This window comes from Rattus norvegicus, chromosome 10 (genome assembly GCF_021556685.1).
Source record: "Rattus norvegicus strain SHRSP/BbbUtx chromosome 10, alternate assembly SHRSP_T2T, whole genome shotgun sequence".
NCBI classification, from domain to species: Eukaryota; Metazoa; Chordata; class Mammalia; order Rodentia; family Muridae; genus Rattus; species Rattus norvegicus.
This window is the reverse complement of record NC_141543.1, coordinates 90,531,176-90,552,076: the sequence shown is the minus strand read 5'-3', so window position 1 is coordinate 90,552,076 and position 20,901 is coordinate 90,531,176. Positions and strand designations below refer to the sequence as shown.

Genomic DNA, 20,901 nt, shown 5'->3' with positions numbered 1-20,901 from the left:
AGAGGCGCTGAGATTGTTTTTTTAATTGCAAATAATTTAACGTTTCATGAACTGCTATTCTTCCCATGTTTTCAACCGTTTAAGATGTAAAAGCCAGGGACTGGAGAGATGGTTCAGCAATTCAGAGCATTAGCTGTTCTTCCAGGGTAGAAGGGAGTACCATGACTTTAGAGTTGTAAATCTGTTCTTCCTAGAAAATGACTATGCCATTCAGCTCTGTGGTTTCCTGAGCTCAGCGGAAATTAGGGCAACTGGACCCTGACGAAGTTCTGCGAATAAGCACATATTCTCCCCCTAGTCCCTGCAGAATCCCACTGCTTTTTACTGTCGTGAGTTTGTGGACTTCAAGGTTCTGAAGAATCAATACCTGTCTGGAGGATAAGGAATTCCAGCACTCTGCTTAAACAGTTAGTTGGTTTATTGGAGGTGTTGCTGCTGCTGCTGCTGCTGCTGCTGCTGCTGCTGCTGCTGCTGCGACAAAACCTGGAGGGGAGAGGCTGGAGAGATGGCTCAGCGGTTAAGAGCAGTGACTGCTTTTCCAGGGGTCCTGAGTTCAAATCCCAGCAACCACATGGTGGCTCACAACCATCTGTAATGGGATCTGATGCCCTCTTCTGGTGTGTCTGAAGACAGTGACGATGTACTCATAAATAAAATAAATAAAATCTTAGAGAGAGAGAGAGAGAGAGAGAGAGAGAGAGAGAGAGAGAGCGCAAAGATCTCATTCTGTATCCCAGGTCTGCCTACAACTCATATATAACATAGGCTGACTTCAAACACATAGCAATCCCCCTGTCTCAGTACTGGGAATACAGGCATGAATTACCATACCTGGCTTTCAGTAGTTAGTTGTTACCAAAAACAAAAAGCAAAGCAAAACAAAACAAACAAACAAAAAACCGTCACAGACATCTAAGATGTGTGGAAGCCCTTTCAGGCAGTGAATTACCTCAGGTTTCCTGTAAGGGCAGGAAGTAGCTCCCAAGAGGCATTCTGTGCTATTTCACATGCTACAGAATGGTGTTTGGTGGTAATTTGATACAATCAAGTTAGGTGTGGTTGCAAACTGTAATTTTCCTCTGGTTACTGCTTCTCCCTGGACGTCACACTTCCTGTGAATGTGTGTGTCTTATGTCTACTAACTTGTGCCTAGGTATTGCTAACTTTCTTTTTCTTCTATTACTTCTCATGCGTTTCAGGTGATTTTTGAAGGGATAGATGACGTCTTAATCTATTAGCAGGCACAAAATGTTTCATACAGGAATACATCCATTTCTACATTTTCTCTTTGCTGTGTATTAACATTTTGTGGGGTTTCGCCTCACGTGGTTTCTTTGACTCATTTTCTCCAGGCAAGTATTCCTTATTTTTAAAAATGAGGTGCAATTCCAAATGACTCTTTAATTTCTCAGAATTCTCTTTTCTTTTGCTTGGATACAGGATTCAAAATTGTTGGCTTTGGGGCTGGAGATACAGCTCAGTGGGTTTTTTTGGGAGCTTTTTGTTTTGTTGTTTTGGGAGTTTAGGTTTGGTTTGATTTGGTTTGGTTTGGTTATTGGTTTCCTGAAACAGGGCTTCTCTGTGTAGCCCTGGCTGTCCTGGAACTCTGCAGACCAGGTTGACATTGAACTCAGAGATCCACCTGCCTCTGCCTGCCGAGTTCGGGGATTAAAGGTGTGTGTCACAACTACCCAGCATGGCTCAGTGCTTCAAAGTACATTCTGTTCTTCCAGGGGACCTGAATTTGGTCCTCACACCCATATAGGTGTGTTTATAACCACCTGTAACTCCAGCACCAGGGGACCCAGTGCCCTCTTGTGCACTCCAAGAGCATCTTCACTCAACTGCAAATACACAGGCACACATGTATAAACACAACTAGAAAGAGAATAGACCTTTACAACAAACCTCTCTAAGAACAGACTCACAGAACAATATAATACAACGAAGGACCTAGAATGCACTGCACAGCTGCAGTCACTCAATGTTTGGCAAAGGGACAACACATATGGGAGAAAGCCCTCTCAATGAAGTGTTGGGAAAACTAGATATCCCCCAGGTAGAGCAAAGCTAGATTCCTATGTCTCACCCTGGGAAAGAACCAATTCAGTAAAGATCTGAACGTCAGACCTAAAACCTTGAAATACCTAGGAAAAGCACCTTAAAGTCTAAGCTTGGGAAAAGATTTTTCTGATAAAACTCCAACAGTTCTGGAAATAATTTGCCGATGGGATTCCCATTAAAATCAAAAGCTCCTGCATAACAGAGAGAAAAATCAGGGGAGGAAAAGCAGCCAACAGAATCGGAGAATACCTTTGCCAGTCAAACCTCTGATGGGAGATTAACATCTAGAATCTGTGAAGAACTCAGTAAAGATAACTGTCAAAGATCAAAGCAAATGCCAGGCGTGGTGCCCATCTTTAATCCCAGCACTCAAGAGGCAGAGGCAGTCAGACCTCTATGAAATCCAAAGCCATTCTGGTCCACATAGCAAGTTCCAGTCAGCAAAAGCTGCATAGTAAGACCCTATGTATTGTGAGATGATGTCATTATGCAGGTGAAGGCAGGTACAAGATAGAATGAGGCCTGTCATTGGACAAGAAGGAAGGATGGGCGGGAGAAAGGTTCGAGGGAAGAGGAGGAGACTGGGATGGACGGAGACTGCGGAAGAAGCCACGGAGAGAACATGGAGGCTGATGTTAAGATTCCACTGTGTAGCCCCACACCCGCGGATCCCAGCCCGAAGCAGCTCTCTGCTCCCAAACCCCGTGGGAGAGAGATCTCACCGCCTGATCAGGTGGGCACTCCTGAGGCTGCAGAGCGGAGGAGACCACCAACACTGCTCACCCCTGCCCACATCCCTGGCCCAAGAGGCAACTGTATAAGGCCTCTGGGTTCCCGTAGGGGAGGGCCCAGGAGCGGCAGGACCCCTGCGCCTGAGACACCGCCGGAACCTGAAGGAAACAGACCGGATAAACAGTTCTCTGCACCCAAATCCCGTGGGAGGGAGAGCTAAACCTTCAGAGAGGCAGACAAGCCTGGGAAACCAGAAGAGACTGCACTCTGTGCACATCCAGACGCCAGAGGAAAACACCAAACGTCATCTGGAACCCTGGTGCACGGAGGCTCCCGGAAAGAGCGGCGCAGATCTTCCCGGTTGCTGCCGCCGCGGAGAGGACTTAGGCAGTACCCCACAAGCAAACTTGAGCCTTGGAACCACAGGTAGGACCAACTTTTCCCCTGCAAGAAACCTGCCTGGTGAACTCAAGACACAGGCCCACAGGAACAGCTGAAGACCTGTAGAGAGGAAAAACTACACGCCCGAAAGCAGAACACTCTGTCCCCATAACTGGCTGAAAGAAAACAGGAAAACAGGTCTACAGCACTCCTGACACACAGGCTTATAGGACAGTCTAGCCACTGTCAGAAATAGCAGAACAAAGTAACACTAGAGATAATCTGATGGCGAGAGGCAAGCGCAGGAACCCAAGCAACAGAAACCAAGACTACATGGCATCATCGGAGCCCAATTCTCCCACCAAAGCAAACACGGAATATCCAAACACACCAGAAAAGCAAGATCTAGTTTCAAAATCATATTTGATCATGATGCTGGAGGACTTCAAGAAAGACATAAAGAACTCCCTTAGAGAACAAGTAGAAGCCTACAGAGAGGAATCGCAAAAATCCCTGAAAGAATTCCAGGAAAACACAATCAAACAGTTGAAGGAATTAAAAATGGAAATAGAAGCAATCAAGAAAGAACACATGGAAACAACCCTGGACATAGAAAATCAAAAGAAAAGACAAGGAGCTGTAGATACAAGCTTCACCAACAGAATACAAGAGATGGAAGAGAGAATCTCGGGAGCAGAAGATTCCATAGAAATCATTGACTCAACTGTCAAAGATAATGTAAAGCGGAAAAAGCTACTGGTCCAAAACATACAGGAAATCCAGGACTCAATGAGAAGATCAAACCTAAGGATAATAGGTATAGAAGAGAGTGAAGACTCCCAGCTCAAAGGACCAGTAAATATCTTCAACAAAATCATAGAAGAAAACTTCCCTAACCTAAAAAAAGAGATACCCATAGGCATACAAGAAGCCTACAGAACTCCAAATAGATTGGACCAGAAAAGAAACACCTCCTGTCACATAATTGTCAAAACACCAAACGCACAAAATAAAGAAAGAATATTAAAAGCAGTAAGGGAAAAAGGTCAAGTAACATATAAAGGCAGACCTATCAGAATCACACCAGACTTTTCGCCAGAAACTATGAAGGCCAGAAGATCCTGGACAGATGTCATACAGACCCTAAGAGAACACAAATGCCAGCCCAGGTTACTGTATCCTGCAAAACTCTCAATTAACATAGATGGAGAAACCAAGATATTCCATGACAAAACCAAATTTACACAATATCTTTCTACAAATCCAGCACTACAAAGGATAATAAAGGGTAAAGCCCAACATAAGGAGGCAAGCTATACCCTAGAAGAAGCAAGAAACTAATCGTCTTGGCAACAAAACAAAGAGAATGAAAGCACACAAACATAACCTCACATCCAAATATGAATATAACAGGAAGCAATAATCACTATTCCTTAATATCTCTCAACATCAATGGCCTCAATTCCCCAATAAAAAGACATAGATTAACAAACTGGATACACAATGAGGACCCTGCATTCTGCTGCCTACAGGAAACACACCTCAGAGACAAAGACAGACACTACCTCAGAGTGAAAGGCTGGAAAACAACTTTCCAAGCAAATGGTCAGAAGAAGCAAGCTGGAGTAGCCATTCTAATATCAAATAAAATCAATTTTCAATTGAAAGTCATCAAAAAAGATAAGGAAGGACACTTCATATTCATCAAAGGAAAAATCCACCAAGATGAACTCTCAATCCTCATCTTCGATTGGTTTATATACAAGTGTGCAATTTCTAGGCTTGAAAGTAAAATGATGCTATCTGGTGCTGGATAGAGGAGCCTTATTTTTTATTATGGCAGCTTGCTATTTTTGTAACATGGTGATTTGGTTGAACACAATAAAGTACAGTAGTAACTGGAAAAAAAAAAAGATTCCACTGTGTATTTACAGGTTGTTATGAATGTTCTTAAGGGATGGATGTGTACAGGGCTTTGTATGTTTAGGTGGGCAAATATATCTTATCAATTAGATCAGAGGTTATTGTGTTGTGTGTTCTTTCATGTGGCGATTTAAGTTTAAGAGAGTGTGCAGCAGCTAGAGACAGTGGGCCACCACAGAGTTGGAATGTGTGTTTCTGGCGTGATGGCAGCCTGCCTTGGGAACTAGATGAGTAGAGAGATGGCTGCCAGGCCCAGAGAGATGTCATCGGCAGTGTGATGTGGGATAGAGCAAAACGGGTGAGACGCTTTGCTGACTGAGATGAAGCTATCTACAGGATATCTTGGAGCACTGCGGTGCTGAACCTGGGGGGTGGGGGGAGACAGCACTTTCTTATAATTTTATAGCAACAATGTATGAACACACACACACACAGAGGGAGGGAGAGAGAGAGAGAATGCATATAAATGCATATAAGTGTGTGTGTGTGTGAGTGTGTGTGTGTGTGTGTGTGTGTGTGTGTGTGCATGCACGTGTGTGTATCTATGTGTATAGAGGAACCACTCAGTAAATGGGCACGTGAGCTGAACAGACAATCCTCAAAAGAAGAAATACAAATAGCAAAGAACAAGCAGACAGATGAAAGGTGTTTGACACCAAAATTCACAATTCCACTTCATTCAGTCAGCACAGTTTTCGTCAAGAAAACAGACGGCGATAACCCTGCTGCAGGCGAGGGGAGCAAGGTCCTTCATACTGTGCAGGTGGGGTGTAAACTAGTGTGAGGCGATGGGTCGGCATGGAGAGTCGTCCAGATCCCGAAAACAGAGGCAGGGGAGTCAACCTAGCACAGGCACATTCGTGTCTGCTAAGGTACTGTTCTCAAGAAGCAAGACAAGGAATCGACCCACATGAACATCAACAGATGGATGGTGTATTAGTCACCTTTCTATTGGCGTGATAAAACGCCGTGACCAAGGCAACTTACAGAAGAGAGAGTTTATTTGAAGCTTACAGTTTCAGGAGGATAAGAGACCGTGACCACCATGACGGGAAACATGGCAGCGGCAGGCAGGCAGGTGCTGGAGCAGTAGCTGAGAACTTACCTCTCTGTCCACAAATAGGAAGCACAGAGGGATAACAAGAAGTGGGGGGAGTCTTCTGAAACCTCAAAACCCACCCCCAGGGGCACACTTCCTTCACCAAAGCCTTGACTCCTAATTCTCCTCAAGCAGCCACCCATTGGGGAACAAGTCCTCAAATGCCCAAGACTTACAAGGGACAACTCGTTCAACCACCACAGATGACTAAAGAAAAACTCGGTTCTGGAGTATGGTTTACTCATAAAGAAAACCACGTATATAATAGTATTAAGAAAAAAAAAAAAAACATGGGTCCAAAAAAACAAATATTGCATGCCTTCTCGTATGCGGCATCTACATTTCAAAAGAATACATAAACCATGAAAACAGAAGGGGGACTATGTGAGGGAAAGGGGTGTCCAGTGGGGAAGAAGAAAGTGAACAGATAAAAGAGAGCCGGGAAAGCACATAACACACGTGTGAGAATGTGATCGTGGAACCCGCCCTTTCCTCCGTAAACTAAAACACGTTAGTTTTAACGAGGTGCCGGTTTGATTTCTAAGGTTTCCCATCTCCCCTCCCACTTGGTACTTTGCCCTCCTGTTTCCTGCATCTCAATGATCTGGTCAGCTGGCCCCTCCCCCAGCTGCTTCTCCTCACCTGGGACTGCTCTTGGAACAGAGAGCCACAGCTGGGCACTTCTGAGAGCTCACAAGGCCTGGACAGTCTCATTCCCATTGGAGCTCGTAGATCTCTTCACTCAGCTGGGAAAAGCTAAATTCTTCCAGCCCCACCCCCTCCTCCTCTGGGATCTGCTATGATTTCTGGTTGGCTTTGGGGGGGGGGTGTCTTATGATCAGAGTCTTTAGAGGCCTGTAGTCTGTAGTCTGTCCTACTTGTTTCTGTGTTGCGACTCATGCCAATATGGTTACCTGTAGATCGGTTATAAACACTGTACGTAGGCTTTGGTTGTCTGACATGAATGTTCTGCGTGACTTTTATGGAAGGACTTTGAAATCCTGCCACCTTTTTCCCAGAATTCTAGAATTTTTTTTTTCCTGTCTTTATCTGTTCTGCTTGGACTCTGATGAAATGGCTTTAAGAACTCCTATCATCGTTGCCTATTTTTTCTAAACATCTCTTCCATAGTTTCCAGTCACTCCCTTGTCTTCCCCTCACCTCTCTCCCCTTCTCCTGTCTCATTTAGAATAACATATCTATCTATAATTATCAAAAATATACATTGAAGTACCAGAGGAGGGAGACCAGGAGGAGGAGAGGGCCAAAGAGAACAACAGGGAGGGAATATGGCAAAATATCCGTGTGTGTGTGTGTGTGTGTGTGTGTGTGTGAGAGAGAGAGAGAGAGAAACTGTCATAACAAAACCCATGCTTTTACACACATGCTGAAAAAATAGCATCAAGCTTTTTTTTTTTTAAGATTTACTTATTATATATGAGTACACTGTAGCTGTCTTCAGACACACCAGAAGAGGGCATCAGATCCCATTACAGATGGTTGTGAGCCACCATGTGGTTGCTGGGAATTGAACTCAGGACCTCTGGAAGAGCAGTCAGTGCACTTAACCACTGAGCCATCTCTCTAGCCCAGCACCAAGCTTTCCTACACCCAACTTACTTCTCAGTTGTGCCTCATCCGTTCTTTAAATCCATCAGCTGAATTTCGCTTTTAGTTATATTTTTATGTACTTTTTCAGATTGACCTGTGTGTGTGTGTGTGTGTGTGTGTGTGTGTGTGTGTGTGTGTGTGGTGTGTGCTTGTGTACGTATGCAAGAGAGAGTATACAGGTGTCACGGAACACCTGTAGAGGTCAAGAGACAACCTGGAGTGTTAGTACTTCAGGTCCAACTTGGTTGAGTCAGGATCTCTTTGTCGATGTGCTGCTGTGCCTACCAGGATAGTTGGCCTGAGAGCTCAAGGGATTCCCCTGTCTCAGCACCATGTCCGAATACAAACACTGGGATGACGGACACTTGCTCTGCAAGTCTGGCTTTTACATAGGATTCAGAGTCAGGTCTTCACGCTTTCATGGCAAAGGCTTTTTATCCACTTAGCCATCTCCTCGACCCCCTCCCTTTTTTTAAATAAAAAAAAAATCTGATTGTATCCAATGAATCCATTTGTTACACAAAGTCCTTGAAAATTCACACGTTAATTGGCCCTAACAGGATCCAAAGGGCAGCAGATTGGACCTGCCAAAGATGATATATCAAAAGTCGAGGTGGACCAAGAATGGTGGTGTTTATCTTTAATGCACCTACTCAGGAGGCAGAAGCAGATGGATTTCTGTGAGTTTGAAATCAGCCTTAGTCTATCTACCCTGTGAGTTCCAGGCCATCTGGGCAATGCAGTCTGGATGGAGATGGAAAAAAAAAACAAAAAAAACAAGGGCTCACAGTTTCTCACAATTTGACAGGTTATAAGTTTGAGGGCTTGGACTTGGGCGGGAAGGCAATTTTATACATCATCTAATGGATTTGGGTCATTTCTGCTCTCCATTATCCTCTTACATCACGCCACCCAAACCCTCCTCTTTCTCAACAAGTTCCCCTCCAACTTCGATGTCACCAACTTCGATGTCTCCAACTTCGATGTCTCCAACTTCGATGTCTCCAACTTCGATGTCTCCACCTCGATGTCTCATGTGTGTGAGCCCGCTGAGTTTAATTTGTGTTGCTTGCTTGAGCATGGGGGAAGGATTATTTAGTGGAGCCTGGCTGCACTGCTGAATGCTGTGCCGCCCCCACCCCACCCCTGCCTCCAGCAGCCATTAACTAATAGTTCCTTAGGGAAGGATGAGGTCTTGTGAATCCCTTCGCTGTATAGGATGAAATGCTGCTACGCCCAGACTTGTTCTGCTCTCATGCAGGGAACCAGAACCGCAGTGAGTCTGAGTAAAATAGCTCTGTCGGGTCCAGAAGACACCGGTTCACCCTTTTCTCCCTATTGGCTGCCTTACTCAGACGTCCCGCCCACTCTTCCGGGATGCTCCCTCAGCCATGGAGGGGATGATGTGGCGGACCCATCTGATGCTGAGTACTCAGTCACTTAGTATTAGCGCTTTACCACCGGTTGTGAATCCCTGCATCACCTGTCACGCGTTGCATAAAGGAGCCTCGCTGACGAGGGCTGAGAGCAACACTCATCTACAGGGATAGATAGAAGTATTTAGAAGGCACTTTGGCAACGAGGCCATTTAACAAAACAGCAGTAGTGAGATCCACCCCAGGGCCTGTGACCTCCCCAGCCACGGGCTCTGGACTGGTTTACAGAACCAGGCATGAGGGTGTACAGGACCAGGAATGAATTCAGGCCCGTGTCTTTTTTGCTAGTCACTTGTTTGTTGGGAACCCTTCCAGTTCCTTTGCTTCCTAGGCATTAAAGCCACGTGTGTGTGTGTTTGTGTTTTGTATGTACTTCCTTGTAATTTCTCGGTTGTTGGTCTTTCATGTTCCACAGACTATAGTTAACATTGACTCCTGGTCATGTGACCTTCTCTCTCCTTCATTTGTTTGTTTAGCTTGGTTGAAACATAACTTTAAGACCTTGTGGGACCCGGGCTGAAATGCTTTCTCAGGTATTACAGAACACCACTAACTTTGTTTTGGACTTGTGCATACATGCGCAGGTAAGCAGGTGCGCTTATGTGTTCCTTATGAACATTATCCACATTTTTATTTCAAGTCAGCGTTTCTCTGTGTAGCCCTGCCCGTTCTGGAACTCATCCTGTAGAACCAGGCTGGCCTGGAACCCAGAGATCTGCCTGCCTCTGCCTTTGAAGTGCTGGGATTAAAGGTGCGACCCCACCCCCTATCCAAATTATTTTTTTTTTTTTGGTTCTTTTTTTTTCGGAGCTGGGGACCGAACCCAGGGCCTTGCGCTTCCTAGGTAAGCGCTCTACCACTGAGCTAAATCCCCAGCCCCCCAAATTATTTTTGAAACGTAGTCTCTCTCTGTGGCCTAGGACTCCCCGTAGACTTAAGCTGTCTAGCCAGCAAACCCCAGGGATCCACCTGTCTCTGCCTCCCCATTCCTGGGGTTACCAGCACATGCTGCCACACCTGGCTTCTTCGGACCGGTGCAGGGTCTCAGACTGAGGCCATATTGCTGCTTTACTGACTGGTTCAGATCCCCAGTGCTACGAACGTAAATTCTAAGTTAATTCATTGGATTGGGCTTTTTCAGACCACAGCCGTTAACTTGGTTTCCTGAGTATGTTGTCTTCCCTATAGCTTCCTGAGCATCAAAATCATTTTATCCCAACACCTTTTGTCCCAACATACAGGAGGCAAAGGCAAGTAGATCTCCATAGTCTGAGCCTGGTCTACATCAAAGTTCAGGCCATGGGGCTGGGGATTTAGCTCAGTGGTAGAGCGCTTACCTAGGAAGCGCAAGGCCCTGGGTTCGGTCCCCAGCTCCGAAAAAAAAAAAAAAAGAAAAAAAAAAAAAAAAAGTTCAGGCCAACCAGGCTGCACAGAGAGAACCTATCTCAAAAAAAAGAAAGAAAGAAAGAGAGAAAGAGAGGAAGAAAGAAAGGAAGGAAGAAAGAAAGAAAGGAAGAAAGAAAAGAAAATTCATCCCAACTAAAACCTTTCACTTTCAGAGCACCCCCTTAATAAATCAAGGTTATCCTTTATGTACGCATGTGTGTATACATGTGTGTGTTTGTTTATTGAAACAGGCTAGCCTCTACTTGAACCTATGATTCTCCGGCCTCCGCTTTCTAAGTGGAGCACACCACCACAGTCAGATTACATCCTTCTTTTTTTTTTTCTTAATTATTCATTTACATCCCTCTCACTGCCCTCCTCCCAGCCACCCCCTCTCACAACCCTTACCCCATCTCCCCCTTCCCTTCTCCTCTGAGCAAGTGGGAACCCCCTGGGCATCCCCCCACCCTGGTACTTATAGTGTCTGCAAGGCTAGGTGCATCCTGTCCCACTGAGGCCAGACAAGGCAGCCCAGGTAGAACGTATCCCACAGACAAGCAACAGTTTTGGGGATCAGCTTACATTCTTAAAGGGCTTTTTTTCTTTTTAATTTGTTTTTTTTGTTGTTGTTGTTGTTTTCTTTTGGGTTTTTTTGATTTTTTGTCTTTTTGTTGTTTTGTTTTGTTTTGTTTTTTTGTCAGCCCACTACTAGAGTTTTACCTTGGAAATGTAGTGAAATTGATCATCTCTTTGTTTATTTGCTGTTGCCGCCTCGGGATCACAAGTAACCAAGGATGACCTTGTATTTCCGGTCACCTAGCCTCCACCTTCCAAGTGCTGTGACTACAGGCCCCTGTAGTAGCAGGGCACAGCAGGGCACGCCTGTGACCCCAGCACAGCAGTGAACTCTGTCACCCCAAAACTGAGGAGGAGGAGACAGGTAGAATCTTGCTACTTACTGGCAGCCAGGGGACACAAAAGAGTAATCCCCCCGCTTCAGCAAAAGAGTCTGGCTCAAAAACTAAGCTGGAGTAGCAATGAAAGAATGATACCCCTCACCCCAAACCCTCAGACACGTTTTTATAACTTCAACGCTTTTCTTGTGTTTGCTCTTCTGTTTTGATATACTCTAGCCATTTTTTTCCATCTTTATTAACTTGAGTATTTCTTATTTACATTTTGATTGTTATTTCCCTTCCCGGTTTCTAGGCCAACATCCCCCTAACCCCTCCCCCTCCCTTTCTATATGGGTGTTCCCCTTCCCATCCTCCCCCCATTACCGCCCTCCCCCAACAATCACGTTCACTGGGGGTTCAGTCTTGGCAGGACCAAGGGCTTCCCCTTCCACTGGTACTCTTACTAGCTATTCATTGTCTAGCCATCTTTTGAGTGTGCAATATTTAGTAACTTCTAAAGTTAATTAGAAGTGGTTTGTTCTGAACTTTTTCTTTGACTTCCTTTTTAAAGGATTTATCTCATTTTGAATTATTCGAGCGTGTGCACGTGTGTGTGTGTGTGTGTGTGTGTGTGTGTGTGTGTGTGTGTGCGTGTGATTACAAGTGACCATAGAGGCCAGAGAGAACCTTAGATCCTCTGCAGCTGGAGTTACAGGTTGGTGTGAGCTGCTAGTGTGGGTGCTGGGATTTGAACTCTGGTCCTCTGGAAAAGTATCAAGTGCTCTTAATTGCTGAGCCACCTCTCCAGCCACTGGATTTCCTGATTCAAATTTTTTGGCTTCCTTTTCTGTTAACCCATCTTCTCCGTTATGAAATTGTATGTTCTTAGCTCGTTTGTTTCGAATATTCTCAACTGAAAGCGATGTCCAATGTCCCTGGAAAACGTGAGATCTTACATTTTAAATTCTTACAAACACAAAAAGAAAACCAATGCAAAGAACATGAACCAAGGCAAAAGACGGGAAGGGGAAAATCTCCTGAAATACGATGGTAAGCCAGCCAGGTGACAGCTCTAGCAGAGAAAAACGTCTTCCAGGGCAAGCAGAACACTGCAAGCATCTAGCATTAACAGGCAAGACATGAATAGAAGAGAAAGGGGGGGCAGCCAGAGGTGTGGAGGGATTCTCAGGGGTCAGCTGTCTAAACCTCAGGCTGACTGACGTCACCAGTAGCTAGTGGAACCAAGGCAATGACTGAGAATAAGCACAAGAAACAGTGGCTGAGCGGGCACTGAGGGAGGCCCACATGTACAATCCCCACACTCCAGAGCCTGAGGCAGAAGAACCACAAGTTTGAGGCCAGCCTGGGCAACATAGTGAGACCCTGTCAAATGGAAGAAGGGAAGAGAAGAGGAGGGGGAAGGAGGGGGGACGGGGAGGGGGAAGGAAGGGCTGGATGGGAGGTGTGGTAAACCTGAAATCTCTAAGATAATTGAACCAAAGTTTAGGAAGAAGTTAGAGGTAAGACGTGGAAGAGACTGGCGCAGAAGTAGCCTAAGAAAAAGAAGATATATGAAAATACTAGTAACCTCAATCCTTCATTTACAGCTAAAGACACTGAGGGCTTCAAAGGCTAACCAATCCCCCTGTGTGGCCTGCCTAGCGATACCACTGTAAAAACCTGCGCAGAATAAATGGGAATTCAAGAAGGATAAAGATCAGGGGAAACTTTCTGTTTCCAAAAACAGAAACCTGTATTTGTTTGATCTTTTGATTGATTGATTGATTGATTAATCAATCGATTTTTTTTTTCCATTTTGAACTCCACTTTTTTTCCGTCTGGAAACTAGGGCTCATGGTATTGAAATTATTTTCAATGCGTCTGATAGAGAACGACGCTGGCAATGTTTGGCTTGCCAGAGAACTACAGATGTTAGTCAAAGGAAAAAGAACTGTATCTACCCCGCTTCTTTTGAATTCTTTAAAGGAATTTTATACTGCTGAGGCCCAGAAGGCAGGAAGAAGGGTTGCTCACACTAAATTGAAAGGCATCCCTATAATAACCTTGATAATACTCCACCCTGCTCGCTCCCAGGGGTTAACAAACATCAAGGTAACTATCCACCTACGGAAGTGGACACAGCAGAGTAAAGACATTCATTAGGGGAAAATGTCACCCACTTACAGATAATTCTCAATGAGCTGGCAAACACCATTTTGCTAGGCGAGACAGAGTTCATCTAGAGACACCCTAACGATGCATATATAAAGCAGTCTTCACCCAGTAGGACATTCACCATTGGGGCAGCACTGCAGAGTGATCACCATGTCTGTTCGTTTTTCCTCCGCATCCAGACGCCTGGGCTCTGTGAGGCTCTCCAGCCCGGGAGCAGCCTTGGGGGCTGGAAATACCTGCGGAGTGCCAGGCATCGGAAGTGGCTTCTCCTGCGCCTTTGGGGGCAGCTCATTGGCAGGGGGTCTCGGCATGGGCGGTGCTTCCTGTGGGGCCTTCACTGTGAATGAGCATGGCCTCCTCTCCGGCAATGAGAAGGTAACCATGCAGAACCTCAATGACCGCCTGGCTTCCTACCTGGAGAATGTACAAGCACTAGAGGAGGCCAACGCTGACCTGGAGCAGAAGATCAAGGACTGGTATGAAAAATTTGGACCTGGGTCGTGCCGCGGTCTTGATCATGACTACAGTAGATACTTCCCCATCATTGATGACCTCAGGACCCAGGTAAGAAGTTCAATGACATAGAAGTCACAGCAGGACATGGAGCCCAGCTTCAGGAACTTCATTATCAAGATTCAAAATCATTTCTGGGCTGGAGAGGTGGCTCAGTAGTTAAAAACCCTGCGGGGTTTAATTCCCACCATCTACATGATGGCTCACAAATCTGTAACTCCAGTTCCATGGTATCCAACGTCTTCTCCCAGCCTCTGGGGTCACCGGGCACACACATAGTGCACAAACATACACTGAGGAAAGACGCTGATACACATGGAAAAGTGAATTTTTAAAGCAATAAGAATTCATATTACAATTATAACCTTTGAGCACGACCCACCCATCATTGGGAACCAGGCAAGCCTGTACATTTTTTAGTAACACAGAAATATCAAGAACTGCCCAATGTCTCCAACTAGATATTTATAAGCTTACAGGGGGGGGCTTTTTAAAGCGATGAAGTAGGAATTAAAATATAAACTAAAACTGACTAGATTTAGTCATTTAGTCCCCATTTCCAAAACTCTCATCATCGGTCCTGGGTGCGAGAAGTATTAGTGTGATCTCGTGTGTAACTTAATTGCAGGAAAATTTGAATGTTTACCAATGGCCTCCCTCTTACCTACCCCTCCATTCATCAGATAATCTCTGCAACTGCACAAAACGCCAACATCGTCCTGCAAAATGACAACGCGAGACTGACGGCGGATGACTTCAGAATGAAGTGAGTCGAGCCAAATTAAAACAGACCAAAAGCTACCCTGGCACCTCCCTCTTTTCCTTGGGCCATTGGGGGTTCTTCTCTGCTCTGCTTTTGTCCGTTTATCCATTTTAAACCAAATCCATATGGAGGAGACCTCATTAACTGAGAAAACTCGGAGCTTATACAAAAGAATGTCAAGCTCACAGGAAAGAGAACCTTGAATATTCCCATTAACTTATTTCACAGAAGGGTGTCTGTTCTGTCCTGGGTAGTCATGCTGAAACCAGATGTATTAGGTCGACTTCTAGGGTGACCTGTAAAGTGGGATGACTCAAATCTGGTAGGAGAGAATGAGCCTTTCAAACACATCTCTAAGGTACGAGAACGAACTGGCGCTCCACCAGAGCGTCGATGCGGACATCAATGGCTTGCGGAGGGTCCTGGATGAGCTGACCCTGTGCAGAACCGACCTTGAGGTCCAGCTGGAAACACTCAGTGAGGAGCTGGCTTATCTCAAGAAGAACCATGAGGAGGTAGGTACCCAACCTTCCCAGTCTTCACAGCCTGCCTCCTTCCGGGAATCAAAAGCTAATTACGTTTTGATAAATAGTGTATCATTCTGAAGTCATCAAGACAGTTTTTAATTCCTCCTTACACCTTTGAAATATTTCTATTATTCCCTGTCAAATGAAACAACCAAGCCGGGGGTAATATCTTACAGCTACAATCCTAGATCTCAGGGAGCAAGGAGGAGAGTTCTAGGGGCAGCCTGAGCTCCAGAATAAGGCTGTCTCAAAACAGAAAAAGAAACAGACCTCGCAAAAGAGAAAAAGAAATCTATGAGGCTTTGAGCCTTACAGATCCTGTCCACTTGGCTTCCTTAACAAAGCGAACCTAATGTCGTTGAACGAATCTGTTTCAGGAAATGCAGGCTCTGCAGTGCGCGGCCGGAGGTAACGTGAATGTGGAGATGAACGCAGCCCCCGGCGTGGACCTCACCGTCTTGCTGAACAACATGCGAGCCGAGTACGAGGCCCTGGCTGAGCAGAACCGCAGGGACGCCGAGGCCTGGTTCCAAGAGAAGGTAAAGCCAGGCTCGCTGGCACGCACCCCGCACCAAGCATGAATGCGGATGCCGCGCTGCCCGCACCCTCCTGACACCAGCTCCTGACTTTGCAGAGCGCTTCCCTGCAGCAGCAGATTTCAGACGATGCTGGAGCCACCACCTCAGCCAGGAACGAACTCACTGAGATGAAACGGACTCTCCAAACCCTGGAGATAGAGCTGCAGTCCCTCTTAGCCATGGTAAGTAGGGAGGTCGAGGCGGATTTGCTTTGGAAACTGAGAAAAACTCAAAAGAATTTTCATCCTCACTTGGGATTTTATCCACTGATTACTCTATTGGCATCTGCTTGAAAACTACACCTACATGTTAGCAAGCCCTGGAAACCAGCAACTACAATTATTGTAGCGTGCTCTAGGAGAAAGCTAATTTTGCCTTGAGCCTTCTCTTCCCAAACCCAAAGATCAACACATTCATCTCTGCACAGCATAAATATCTTCCCTGGACTCCCCACCCAGTCTTCTCTCAGTCAGTTAATTAAGAGCACTTAAGTTCCTTTTAAGTGGCATGAATAAGGAGCAAAGTAGAGGTGTGAAGGTTGAGTCTAAAGCAAAATCTGCCTAATGACAGTAATAACACCTTTTCCATTAAGGGTTTGCCCAGCCAGTGCCCCCACAGGTTAGTCCACAAAACCCCCTGGGGCACAGACAGGCGGACTTCACCACTCACACCATTATCTCCAAAAGAAGCAGCAGGTTCAAAGAGGAGAGGAGATTCCCAGAGTTGCACCATCAGAGGACAAAGAATGGGACTTCCTATCCAATTTACCAAACTTAGTCTCTACCTTTCCGCCTGGGGCTAGGAAACTTCGAGCATTTACCCACAAAAGAATGCCTGTGCACTATGCGAATGTATGTAAAATTACAGGAAGATGATATAGGGCTTCAAAAGGGTAAGATATTGTTATCTAGCCAGGCATAGTGATTGGTGCACTCGTTTAATTAAGTAAAGGCAGGTGGACCTCTGTGAGTTTGAGGCCAGCTGGATCTATTTAGTGAGTTCAGGACAGCCAGAGCTCCAGGGCTATGTAGAGAGACAAAAAAACCAAAACCCTGTCGTCCTCATTTAAGTAAAACTATAATAGGTGTTCCCTCTTGTTCTGTATAAACTCACTTGACTTCATTTGACTTTACAAGCCAAGCAATTAGACAGTTTAAAGTTTAAAGGGGCCTCGCTTTTCTTTGGATCACAATACCTACACACTGTTTATACAACTGACTATAGACCGGCAGGAGACAAAGGCTTCCTGTGACTCACAGTGAGGGAGCAAAGTGTAGGGGGTGGCTACCACAGACTAGTCTGGTGTCTGCCGTGAATAATGAACAAGTGGAATCTTTTAGGTGGGCATGGTTGCCTATGTATATATGTGCAGTGTGTATCCACGTGTGCAGTGCGCATGTTGAGGAGTCCAGAGGTCAGCCCCGGGTGCTGATCTTTGGAACTGTCCACCATGTTCTTTGAGACAGTCTCTCAAGTGGAACCTGGGCGTACAGATTAGGCTACGTAGGCTGATCCTCAAGTCAGAGAAATTCTGCCATCACTTCACCAGTACTGGCATTACACACACAGAGACTTTTTAATGTAGGCGTTGGGGACATGCTGCCTGGCAAGCCCTTTACCAACAGCTGTCCTCGCAGCTCTGAGTGTGATGGATTGCCTTGTGTGAGGATAACTCTCTTCTAAGAGACCTGGCTTTTTCTGAATCAATACAGTAACGTTCTCTGCAATACCATCTTCCCAAACTACAGAAACACTCTCTGGAGTGCTCCCTGACGGAGACCGAGGGCAACTACTGCACGCAGCTGGCTCAGATCCAGGCTCAGATCAGCGCCCTGGAGGAGCAGCTGCACCAGGTGAGGACGGAGACCGAGGGCCAGAAGCTGGAATATGAGCAGCTGCTGAACGTCAAGGCCCACCTGGAGAAGGAGATCGAGACCTACTGCCTCCTCATAGGAGGAGACGAGGGGTAAGTGCCCTTCCTGCAGAATACTCCTTAAGATTCCTAAACACCACCTGACTCTGAGCCAAGTCTCTGTGGTCCAGATCACATGTGACTAAAACCTCCCTCCCCAGTGTTACTTCAGCAATCAACGAACATCTTCTGTAAGTCGGTGCTGGTTTATGGCTTAGCAAAACATGCATGTAATTAATGCAAATGTATTTGTGTTTTACAGCTCTTGTGTTAAGTCAAAAGGCCAAGGAGGACCCGGAAATCAGACAAAGGGTAAGCGAAAGCTCTATGAGGTGTTCATGGTTTCTTCCTCTCCTCCTTTTTCTTCTTTCCTCCTTCTCCTCTTCCTCTTCTTCCCCCGCCCAACCCTCTCTCCTGTGTGTGTGTGTGTGTGTGTGTGTGTGTGTGTGTGTGTGTGTGTGTGTGTGTGTAGGGGCACCTGTCTATGGAGACCAGAGGGCAACCTCTAATAGTATTCCTTAGCCATGTTAGTCCCCATGTTTGTTTGAGACTGGGTCTCTGACTGTCCTAACGCTTGCCAGGTCGGTGAGATTGACTAACTACTGACTCCCAGGGATGCCCCTGTCTCTACCCCTCCAGCTCTACAATGACAAGTGACTTGTTTTATGTAGTTTCTAGGGTTGGAGCTCAAGTTCCCATCATTACAAAGCAAATACTTTACAGAGACTGAGTCACCCCGTCGGCCTTGCTTTCTGTTTTTTTTTTGTTGTCCGGGTTTTTGTTTTGTTTTTCAAGATAGGGTTACTCCATGTAGCCCCGGCTGTCCTGGAACTCTCTTTGTAAATCAGGCTGGCTTCAAATTCAGAGTTCCACCTACCTCTGCCTCCCGAGTGCTGTGGTTAAAGGCGTGTGCCACCACACCCAGCATATTATCTACTTTTCAAGTGATGAGTTATTCTCTACCTGTGGATTTAGCACAATTTTAAGAGTTTGTTTGTGTCGTGTTAGATTCACCTAAAACCGCCATTGTTAAAACTGTCGTCGAAGAATTAGATCCCCGTGGCAAGGTTCTGTCCTCCCGAGTCCACACTCTGGAAGAGAAATCCACCAAAGTCAACAACAAGAACGAGCAGAGGATCCCTTCTTGAACTCCACCTCTAAAACAGAGAGCTCTAACTTCAAAAACCAAATCTAAATGGTTTTCCTACATAGAGCCCTCTTAGGTTTCTGCCTCTCCCCAGGAGCAAAGATGAGCTCCTTTTAGATTAGTGACATTCTTTGGCTTTCTCTCTGGTTTCAATAAACGCCTTCCTGTTGCAAGTTATCCTCCCTGGTTCTGGTCCGTCACTTCATCTTAAGTATACCGTCCCACAGAAACTAAATTCTACCCCTTAATTTTCTCTGTTTAATCTACTGATCTTTGCAAGTTGGGAACTGGTTGAATTCATATTGGTGGTAGTCACATGTGAGTTCAAGACTCAGTTGATATGGCAACTGGTTGAATACAGAGTGGTTTGGCACATGTCTATAAGATTTTGTCTTCCATCCTTCCAAGATGCTGGGCAAACATAGGCTGGGTGCTGGGCACTGAAAATAAAAACAGCTAATTGAAAATAAAACCCAGTTTCTGGAGCTGGAGAGATGCTCAGTATCAGCTACTGGTTCAGTTCCCAGCACTCATGTGCTGACTCTTGAATTCCTGTAATTCCAAGGGACCCAATGTCCTCTTCCAGGCCTCCTTGGCCTACATACAGTGCATACAGTACTCTGTATACATACATGCTAGCAAAACATACACATAAAATACAAATAAGTAATCATTTTTTAAAAAACAGATCTTGAGTATAACAGACTAGTGGAAGTAAAAATAAGAAATTAAAAAGTCACAAACAGCCTAAACATAAAGGAAAAGGGGATTTTTTTAAGAGAAGAGAGAGAGGGGTTACATAAGAGGGAGCTGAAAGTATAAAAGCCAGAGTTAGCAGAAGACTGTGGTTCCTGGACATGACAGGGCTGCTATGCTCGGGAGCTCTGTGCACAAGACCCATGCAGTACTAAGCTACTCAAATCTCCAGCACTGATTGTGAAGGGAGCCATGGAGTCTCACCCATCCTCCCCCCAGCTAAGGAACTAGTGGCATGATGGCCGATAGGGGAGTGGAGGTGAAAGAGGAGGAGAAAGATGGTGAGAACTGGAGGATGGGGAGGAGCGCTGTGAAATACTGTCTTCTAGACTTCACATAGCTACTGTTTCCTGACCTCACAGCTCTATGTTGCATATGTGGCCATAGCTACCTACACAGGATCAAGTCAGCTATATTCCAGCAGAGATGGAGGAGGTGATTCACCAGGGCCTACCCCTTACAAAGGAGCTACTGGCAGTGGATGGTTACTAGGGAAGGGAGAATAACTCTTTGTTGAAGTTATGGCCATTGGTAGATTTCCATGCTCTCGAGGATGGTTCAACACCCATGTACATTTGGGCAGCATTAAAAAGACTTAGAAGGTGATGAAAGAAAAAACATGAAATCGGGAGAGAGTCATATTGTGGGTATAACAGTTACTTTTCTCATACAGTGATGTAATACCATGATTGAGACAACCTACAGACGAAAGACTCTGTTTTGGCTTGGACAGTTAGAGTCTATCACAATGCCAGGGCAAAGGTAGCAGGCAAGCACGAAGGCTGGAGTGGAATCCTGGTTTTTTGTTTGTTATTTGTTTTTGTTTTTTAATTTTTTATATTTCTAAGATTTTTTATTTTATTTATGTAAGTACACTGTAGCTGTCTTCAGACACGAGGGCATCAGAGCTACCATGTGGGTTGTTGGGAATTGAATTCAGGGCATCTGGAAGAACAGTTCTTGCTCTTAACTGCTGAGCCATCTCTCCAGCTCATGGAGCAG

The 20,901-nt window shown here is 45.5% G+C and overlaps 1 protein-coding gene across 1 annotated transcript; it reads left to right on the top strand.

Annotated features, from left to right (window-relative positions):
- Positions 1 to 13,853: 13,853 nt before the first annotated feature.
- Positions 13,854 to 19,144, top strand: Krt27 (keratin 27). The gene is given in 8 exon segments (NM_001008824.1): positions 13,854 to 14,267; positions 14,900 to 14,982; positions 15,338 to 15,494; positions 15,884 to 16,045; positions 16,141 to 16,266; positions 17,833 to 18,050; positions 18,259 to 18,308; positions 19,005 to 19,144. Coding segments are annotated over 8 exon segments (1,350 nt in total).
- Positions 19,145 to 20,901: the final 1,757 nt, after the last annotated feature.